The 10,032-nt window shown below is 38.8% G+C and overlaps 1 protein-coding gene across 1 annotated transcript in view; it reads right to left on the bottom strand.

The window, feature by feature from the left end:
* Positions 1 to 420: 420 nt before the first annotated feature.
* Positions 421 to 10,032, bottom strand: part of LOC140903099 (scaffold attachment factor B1-like) — a 33,141-nt gene continuing 23,529 nt past the window's right edge. Inside the window, 10 exon segments of the mRNA XM_073323855.1 lie at positions 421 to 787; positions 1,136 to 1,187; positions 1,278 to 1,390; positions 2,483 to 2,604; positions 3,309 to 3,351; positions 4,062 to 4,199; positions 5,405 to 5,698; positions 7,358 to 7,464; positions 7,758 to 7,849; positions 8,925 to 9,064. Coding sequence (XP_073179956.1) covers positions 658 to 787; positions 1,136 to 1,187; positions 1,278 to 1,390; positions 2,483 to 2,604; positions 3,309 to 3,351; positions 4,062 to 4,199; positions 5,405 to 5,698; positions 7,358 to 7,464; positions 7,758 to 7,849; positions 8,925 to 9,064 — 1,231 coding nt within the window. The 3' untranslated portion in view covers positions 421 to 657.

The raw sequence follows: 10,032 nt of genomic DNA, 5'->3' as shown, positions 1-10,032 counted from the left end.
GCTAACTTTTAAGTGTAGACTAACCCATAAGAATAATGGTCCTCTGCCTTGCTTGGGGGCACCACTCCCAATGTTCCCTGTATGGACACACATGATTCCAGAATAAAAGTGAGTTAATTCCAGTATAATTATTCACAAGGGAACTTCGAGAGACCTAGTGGAAAAACGAACACCGGACACAAATCTCTGCCTGTTTCCTCATCACTCCAAGAGCCTTATGGGATTTGGTCAGTGTCTTTTCTGTGTCCCTTGACCCTCCTCTCTTTCTTCTCCATTTAGCCTGTTTCTCTCTTCCTAAAATGGCTGGTGAGAGAATCCTCCTTTTAAAGTTGCAGTCCCTTTTGGGACCTCCTGGTCAGTTTCAACATCCTGGTCAAATTCTAACTCTGGCGTCTGCAGTGTCATTGGGACAGAAGACAGTTAACTGTAAACTGGTTTTATTTATGGAAAATGGAATGCTTCATCGACAAACATTTTAAATGGGGTATGAACAACACATTACAAAAACAAAGGAATTCACATTGTAGTGAGCTATATAATGTGGCAGCAGCTTAAAAAATTACACATGTAGGGTAACCCATCAGTTACAGTTAATGGTAACCCAGGGTAATAGAGAATTCACCTCTGTTGCCATCTCACATTAAAAAATTAAAACATTCAGTAGCGACGGTTGAAACGGGGGTCATTGGGTCTGGTTGCTCTCTCCTGGCCTGCAAATCCTTCCCCTTGAATCCCTCCGCCATGCATTATCTGGCCTTGGTTGCCACTCTGCATGAAGCCTCCACGCCTACAAAGAGAGTCACACATTAATTTATCTTCAAAGTGTTTAAGTTTTCACTGCAACTTTGATTATCAAATGGATACAATTAGTGCCATTTGCATTTCTTGTATGATTTTCGTTCAGTAAGATGCACCAGATATAATCATGGGAATATTCATTACTCACGGATATTATATCAAGGACAAATCACAAACATTCTTGAATTATTTTACTTTGCATAACTCCAAATTACTTTTGTTCTCTCTCAAAAGATTCCGCTGAATAATTTAAACATGCACAGGAATGACTGTTACAAAGGGAAGAGAACAGGAATAAAAGGTACAAACCCCAATTATCCTTGATAAAGCTGCTTACCCTGACAGGCCTCCCCGATGCACTGCATGGCCTGGTCTGCCTCTACCACCACCTAGAATTAAAAAGAATGTTCAAACATTCCCTTCATCATTCCCCCTATTCCAGTTTTGCTTTCTTTATGCTAAGAATGCTCTATGTTTACCTTGCCATCTCTCATGATCCCGTCCCATCATTCCCCCATCTGCACTGCCCTGCCACGAACGATCTTTATGTCCTTCAAACTTTCGACCATGATCTCCCCAATCACGTCCGTCACTGGAAAGAAAGAAAGAAAGAAAAATCTTTAGGTATGTTTCTTACCAGTTTCATAGCACGCAGTGAAGCCAAACGTAACATCTCATTCATAAATATATTAGTATCCTTTACCAAGATACAAGCTTACCAAACCTGAATCTACAGTGTTCAGCTGGTTTAACCATATCTCAGTAATAAAGTTGCTGAACAATCCACCTAACGTAACAAATGAGGAAATAGGAGTTCCTTAATTCTATTTCTGCAACAGGGTATATTTGATGCCCAATGACTTCTTCCCCGAGTATCCAGGCTGGCCACTCTGACCAACCCACTAATCAAAATTCAATCTGAGAACAATGTATGTTGTCATGTTCTGTATAGTGGCTTATTCAGGGGAAATAGTATCTAATTTTAAAGTTAACAAAATGTTCAGCTTTGGAAACACTTTTACTGGGTTGTTTTCCTGAAGGGCGCTAAATTCCAGGCTGGTCCCTGCCACTTCAACTGAAAATCAGAGGTAAAACCCCACTGTGGAACTGACAAATGTGTATAGACACAGAAGTAACAAACCGTAAATCTTAATACTGTGATAAAAGGAGAAGTAATTTCACTGAATACCTGTGAGTGCTCCCCACTATACAGTTGGAAAATTTTAATTCATGCTAAGACTGGCATGATGGTTAAACAAGAACAGTCTGGGATTCCAAGTTTGTCCCATATTGGGTTTTCCATTAAGATTCTGGCTTCTCTTCCATTTAACAGTCTCAAATTCAGTCCACTAGCTACAAGTTACTCCCTCTTCAAAGAATTTCAGGAGCACCAGGGTCAATCAAATTTGACCCTTAGAAGAGGAAGCCTTACAAGAGAACTGTGAATACAGGCAAACCACAGCAACTCTTTACTACAGAGCTCCATGATGCACAGGGGCACTACATGTGTAAATCCACTGCACAGCCAGGAGAGAGGAGACCCTCAGTAAAACTATTTGGAGAGGATTTACTCTGGTAAAACTGCTTCCCTACTATCACCCTTCAAAAAGTTCATTTGAAGTTTCAAAGAAGCATGACCATTGCAAGTGCTGGTAAAAGACTGTCCTCGTTTCCCCATACTAACCGAGACTGTGGAGGTATCCCTCTCCCTTCACTCATTCTTCTGTCAGACCCATAGCCACCCCAACTGTCCCGTGAGTCTCGTGAATGACGATCTGGTCCTCCATGGCGCTCATCTCCATAATGCTGAAAGGTGAAGGTACACATTGGAATGCTGTAACCTGATCCTCAACTTGGTAAGAGCTGATCAATAGAATTTACCCAATTCAATAACCTATCCATCAGTAGAGAGCACGTTAGGATCCCAAGATTTCAGAAAGCCCATCCAGGAGTGTCACCACTGGAGCAAAAATTTTCCTCTGAACAACTTCAAAACTTTTTCGCTAATTCCATTTTGGCCTAGTTTAATCTGAAAGTTACTCTGTGGAATTAAATTCTTCCAATGACTTCCTTACTCACCTTTACCTCTGTTGTGTCTTTGCATTTTCTACGCACACTTTTGGTACACTTTACCATACTGCTTTCAGAGTAGCAGCCATGTTAGTCTGTATCCGCAAAAAGAAAAGGAGGACTTGTGGCACCTCTCTCTAAGGTGCCACAAGTCCTCCTTTTCTTTTTACCATACTGAGACACTCACTAGTTGGGTTTGTCATGCCAGAGGAATTACCTCTGATGTATTTGTGTACCAGTAAATAGAACAAGTGATCAGATTACTCAAGTGTTTTCATTTTTACCTATTTAAAAAGAAATTAAGATTTATAATGCATAGGTTTTCCTTTCCTTATCTGCATCTCTTACACTAGTTCATTATATATTAATCTGACACTCAGTATAGGAAATCAGTTTATAAAAATTAAGCTACTCTAGGTCCATATCCACATACAACTCACCTGCCCATCGCGATCTCCCATCGCTGTTCTTGATCCCTCTCTCCTGAAAAGGAGCAATTCGAATCAGAATCTTGCGATGACATCATAAAACTAATTTACATGAAGTATTTAGGGCTGTATTTTCACAGGTGCTGAGCACAGGTTTCTGCTGGAATTGCAGATTCTCAATCTTTACAAACTATCAAATTTCACTTGCACATATGGAAACTGGGAAACATTCTGGCCAGTTTAAAAACCTAGTCAGTCCCAACGTAAGAAGGTAAATAGAATATTCACTGTATAAAGACTTTTATCTTGTCTACATGTTAGTGTGAGCTTTTAAAACATTTGGCAACTTTCTGACTTGCAACACTGGGAATATATAAATACGAAAGAAACCAATTAGTCATGGGAAAAAGGCACTGGGTGCTCACAGTGCTATTTCAAGGACTTTATGAGTCCTATTGCAATCAGTTCTGCTTGTAATGCTATTTCCCACATTTTGAACAAATCTGCTGGAAGCTTTTAGTTGATGACACAGTACATTCAAACACCTTGTTTTGTAAGGTTTCTTCTGGTTACACAGGTTTCAAAAGTAAACCCCACAGACAATTACAAACTTCAGCATGGAACAAGAATAGACAAGCTCTGATGTCTTTTTTTTTTTTTTTTAAAAAAAAGCAGCATTTATCAAATAAATAGAGAAAAATGTCATACTAAATATTCTATTGCTGTTACCTGATTTCAGGCAATGCAGAAAAACAAATCACTAACCTGTCCATAGAATGGTCTTGGTATCGGCCACGATCCCTGTGGTCATAATCATGGAAGCGATCTTGGCGGCTAAAATCAGAATGGTATCTGTCATCCATCGCCATTCGCTTTGCCTCTGGCCAATAGGAGTCATCTCGCCTACAAGAAAGTTCAGATTTAATACAACATTGTAGTCCAGACAGAATTATCTTTCTCTTTTGTTCTCTTCATATCTAGTCTCATTTAGTTATTACCTTTTTTTAAAGGTAAGCATAATTGATAGGATAAGGTATTTTCTTACAGAAGAGGAAAAAAGTGACACATGAGAAAGGAATACAGCAGAACTAAGGCAGTACAAGTTATGAGTTACACAGAATTACCAAAATTATCTGAATTACACTGTTAATCAGTTCCATCCATGTTTGGTCCATGTTTCTTTGAATCTAAATTAAGGAAATACATTATTCAATTTCTATTCTGTGGGTTAATCTGAACAGTCAATAATTATTTAGATTTGATTATTAAAATCTGATCTGCCAAAATGGTGTCTTTGAGTTTCAGAAAAAAGACTGCTTTGAGTTAACCTATATCAATCTTTACCTTATTGTGCATGTGCTGAAACAAGAGAAGAAATATTGTCTTCTATCTGCATTTGTTTTAGGATTTTCTACAGTAATTTGTCCATCTGTCACAAGGCCTGTCTATATGAACTATTAGTGCAGGGCACGCTGGGATGTAAATCTACCTTGTGCTAGCCTGCCACGCACTAACTGTGTAGACTCTGATGCTGTGCACTAAAAGTTCCCTACTGCGCTTTGATCTACCCCTCTTCAGTACACCACGAAACTTTTCATGGGCAGCAGCAGGGTCCACAGAGACAGTTAGTACATGACAGGCTAGCACAAGGTAGCTTTACATTCCAGCGTGCCACACACAATCCCTCAGTCAACTTTTCCCTGAGGGCTTATAAAACAGACTGCTTTAACTCCAGTCAAAACGAGATTCTGATCAGCAACACAGGGAGAAAGACAGACTAGGTTTTTTGCAATTACATGGATCTTCTAATCCACCTGTAGGGAAATTTACTATATTTTGAGTTTTTTCAATTCAGAGAGAACTGGTATGGGTAACTCTATGAAGAGTTTAATGTGTTTAAGAATGATTACTGATTGAACTGTTTACATGCAAAAATGTGCTTGTCACTATTAATCTAGTGGAGCATTTGACACAAAAGCCCATCAATGACTGTCCGCCTACGTAGTTCTCTCCGTGGTTTGGAACTTCCAGAGAGAATCTAAGGACTGCTAGCTTTTCTACTTGCATCAAACGGGAAATCATTAACTCACTGTATTTGTAGTTTTTACCTCCCATCTATGTCATATGGTCTTCTCAATGCCGATCGCCGTTCCTGCTCATAGCGAAGTTGCTCGTGCTGACGACGCAGCTCTTCTCTCTCCCGCTGTATGCGATCCTGTTCTCGTCTCCTTTCATGTTCTATGTGCATTCGCTCTCTCTCCAGGCGCTCTCTTTCCATCCGCTCTCGCTCAAGGCGCTCTCGTTCAATTTGTAGGCGCTCTCGAGCTATCTCAAGCCTGTCTCTTTCTTCTCGTTCCCGTATGGTTTGCAAATGCTGCTGTCTCTCCCGACGCTCACGGGTGCTATATAAATAACAAGGTAAAAGGCTTAAAGATTTAACCCTTCAATGCTGACAATGAACTACAAAGCAAAAATAGAAACTGCAATAATCCTAGATTTGTGTTGGGGGTTCCCTCTAACCAGGCTATGGGGTATTTAGCACTGAGGATGGCTGCTCACCTGTAACTGGAGTTCAATTATATCACCTCTGCAGAAGCACGCACATCCTCACAGATCTGAACACTAGGTGCAAGGCCAAGGGACCATGATACTAAATGCCCTAAATTCATTCCTATTACTCAAAATATCATCCAAGGACTATGAAGAAGCAAGAAGGGAGGGTGGGTTAGCGTGAATCTGCTAAGGCTAAGAACTCCACTTACAGGTGGGTGAGTAACCTCTCTCTTCCGAAGAAGAATTACCTCAGAATATCCACTATTAAGAGGGCTGAAAACTGAATACAGGGTCTAATCCATTTAGATCTACAAACAGATACAGATTCTCTGGACTTGTCCAAAAAAATACTAAAAACCATGTTGAAGTCTTATGAAAGGGTTTTTGGTTTTTTTTTAAAACCCTACCCAGATTTAGCTTTCCCTAGATAAGCTGTGAAATTTTGCAAAGGATGGGAAATGGATGCACTGATTAAGATGAGTAAAGGCCAAGGAATTTAGAATGTGGACACAGTACTACCTTTATCCTTTTACAGAACACTATGAAAGGAGTATCAGAAAAAAATAAGCATCTGCACTAGGGTCCCTCTCTGAGCTGAAAGGACACAGAGAATGTAGCTTTGAGGCACGGATAGTAAACCATTATTTATATTTCTATACATAAAATCATAGGACTGGAAGGGACCCTCAAGAGGTCATGTAGTACAGTCCCCTGCACTCATGGCAGGACTAGGTATTATCTAGACCATTCTTGACAGGTGTTTGTCTAACCTGCTCTTAAAAATCTCTAATGTTGGAGATTCCACAACCTTCCTTGGCAATTTATTCCAGTGCATAACCACCCGGACAGTTAGGAAGTTTTTCCTAATGTCCAACCTAAACCACCTTTGCTGCAATTTAAGCCCACTCTTTGCATACATGTGTAACCAGCTTTTTTTTAAATTTCAAATTACATGTAAACTTTGAATGGTCTGACAAGGTGAGTCACCTAAAAGGGAGTTAAGATTCACCCTGCCCGATGGAATGAGTCTGGATGGAAATCTGTCCCTGATTCTGAGACAATCTTCCTTCTTCCCCTCAGGCATTTTCCTGAAAGCACTGAATTGGGTGGGATGGAATTGTTTTGGGGGATTTTCCTTTTTCTTGCCAAGCAGCAGAGAATACTTAACATTAATTAAACCTATGTACAAAATAGAAAAGGCAGAGGAGGACAATTTGAGCTATGTTTTCACATATAACTTCACACTGCATGTTCAGATCCAAAGAGGGTATATGAATAACCTCAACAATCAGTGCTCTGCAGTCTCTTCTGGGGCTTGTGGCCTCCCGATGTGTGACCTGACAGTGGGCATCTACATAGACAATGCTTACTTAACTGAATAAAAAAACTAAACTTCAAATACCAACCATAAAGGGACTATGTCCCCTTTAAATAGCTTTAGTGAGAAGACAGTCACCAAAGTTCTAAAAAGAAAAAAAAATTCCACACAACTTTGCCATTGAACTTACCGGCGTTGTTCCGCCTCTCTAATTTTTCGCTGTGCTTTGATTTTGTCGAATGGCACAATACCTTGTCGCTCTTTGCTCTCTGATTTGCGGTCCTGGCTCTTAAGGCTCTATAGTTAATATAAAAGTTGATAAAGGCTTACTGGAGTGCATTTATAAGAACACAATTATGATAACCAATCAAACAATACTCATAACATCCCTTCCTTTCACAAATGGTGTGTCTGAGAGCTTAGTCTCTGCATGAATTTTTTTAAACATATTTATTCCTTTTATAAGCGCAGACAAAACACACAAAAGAAATATGTCTTAGCTTGAGTGTAGTGCTGCAGGTTTTGTGATGTCAGCCATTTAAAAGCTATTTGACTAATGGGAATTTTGAACCCAGAAAAATTAAACTTACTCTCTCTTTTGATGTAGTTGAAGTTTTCACGCTAATAACAGGTTCTCCTTTGGATTTGTCCATTACTACTATCCTTTCTGCTCCCTTACTTCCTACACAAACCACAACAAAAGGAGATTACATAATATAATGGGAGCTTTGACTTTCAATGGTAGAAGTCCTTGCAATGTGAACATTTTTAACATTAACTCCTTTTCAAAATGCTGTTTGACAGTAGTGACTTTTGAATACTCTGCAATTTGTACCCATAAAGTAAAGTAACATTTTTATTTTATCTTTTCTACTTAAACTGAGTAACACCAGGGGCAGATCCCTTGTAAGACTTTTAGATGCTACTTGATATCAAAGTGATCAGGTACATAGTGAATACATTTTTATACAACTGTTTCAATTTCTAAAACCAATAGATACTAAATATGAAATGCACTTGTCAGCATAACCTGAACCATTCAATAATGACTGTTATAACAGAAAGAAACCAAATCCATAAACAAGATATCTATAAGTTTTGTAATTTTGGCAGTTTCCATCAGATTTCTACTGACTAGTTATGGTTAAATTTTACTTACTGTTTAGTTTACTACTAAGTTATATTTGATTAAATTACCCACCCCGCATATTCACAAATATATCAGGCATGGAGACATAAGAGAAGTCGAAACAGAAAAACAAAACCCTGTTTTCTCATTCTACCCAGCATTTACTACATAACTAGGGTGATGTAAACGTCCAGTGTGACATTTTTTGATTACACATCCTATTTCTAATTACATTCACTTGAAGTATCCTAACATATATAGCGAACAGTGCTTGTTTCTAAGCTTTCCCCCTAAAAATGGACCTGATCGACATCAAGGCTAATAAGAACATAGGTAGCTGTGTAACTGTGACTATTTCACATACGTGCATGTAATACCTCCATTTTTCAAATGATCAGTGCCACAAAGTCTTGACAGAACTCCAGCAGCATTTCATCACCCAAAATTATGCACTGTAACTCTGTTTAATATGATGACCAAAACGTAGTCAGCTATAGCAATTTTTAAAAAGTACTATCCTACCTTCCATCTTACAAAACATTTAAATCATTTGGTTTGGGAAGACATAATTGTAAGCATCCACATGAATCATGCCTAATACTCTGTAACAAAACAGCAGTTAAATTACCTGATTTTGTAGTCTTCAGTTGATCTGAGGACCCAGACTTCAGCTCATCTTTATCCTTCTCTTCTTTTTCATCTTTTCCTTCTGCTTTCTTAGCATCATCTTGTTGGTCAGTCATCTCGTCGTTTTTAACACTGCCAGACCTATAGAAAATAAACTGATTTAAAACTGAAGGAAAAAACTCAACACATTGACAAAGAATGATATAAATGTGCAGAAAGTCTGAGCTAAAAGCAGATTGAAATACATGTCCTTTTACATATAAGGCTTTGGCTTAAGTCTCTGGAAGAGATGCATAGTATGCCCAACGGCACTGATACTGAAAATGCTAATTCCTCTGTTGGCATGAAGTGAAAAAGATCAGAACCTACTGTACAGCTTCAAAGAAGTTTTGGCCTAGCATAAGATCAAGATAACTGAACTATACACAATAGGAACACACACATTATGGTGTGCCTAATGCCAGAAAAGATTCCTGAGAGAAAACATGGCAACCAACGTCAAACCTAGTAGAATTTTTGTAGCATGGCCGTTGAACACAACAAAACTGACCCCATACAGTAGGCGGGCAGAGCCTCTCATAAAATTAAAAGTTTCCAGAGATGAGAGCTAAATTAAACAAAGCCAAAATCTAGTTATCAAACAGCATCTGACAAGAGAGTTATACTTCAAGAAAACATTTAAAGCAGAGGAGTTATCTTAACCCTTCTGGCTATTCTAAGTATTCCAAAAAGAAAAAGCAGTGTGGCGCTGATGAGAACAAATGGTGGGAACAGAATCTTGAACATCTGATCTCCAACAGTAGCCCTAGGTAGCCCTGTTCCATGAGAGAATCTCTTGTGTGTAAAAAGCTCTAGTACGGGAACAGACTAATGAATGGATCAGAACTCTGGAGTGGTGCTCTTTATAGGTTTATGATATTGATGTGTAGCAGGCTTTATTGCAGGCTGGCATAAGAAGATCTAGACATACCAAAAAGCCTATGACCGAGAAAACATGGGTCTTATATATGCCTAACAAGGCATGCAGTTGAAATATCTGCACTTCACTCACTGTTAACTTTTATAATAGTATATTTGGTAATAAAGATCAGAAAAAACAGTCATTATGA

The sequence above is a fragment of the Lepidochelys kempii genome, chromosome 25, assembly GCF_965140265.1.
Source record: "Lepidochelys kempii isolate rLepKem1 chromosome 25, rLepKem1.hap2, whole genome shotgun sequence".
NCBI classification, from domain to species: Eukaryota; Metazoa; Chordata; order Testudines; family Cheloniidae; genus Lepidochelys; species Lepidochelys kempii.
The sequence above is the reverse complement of the archived record's forward strand: the minus strand, read 5'-3'. Positions and strand labels throughout refer to the sequence as shown.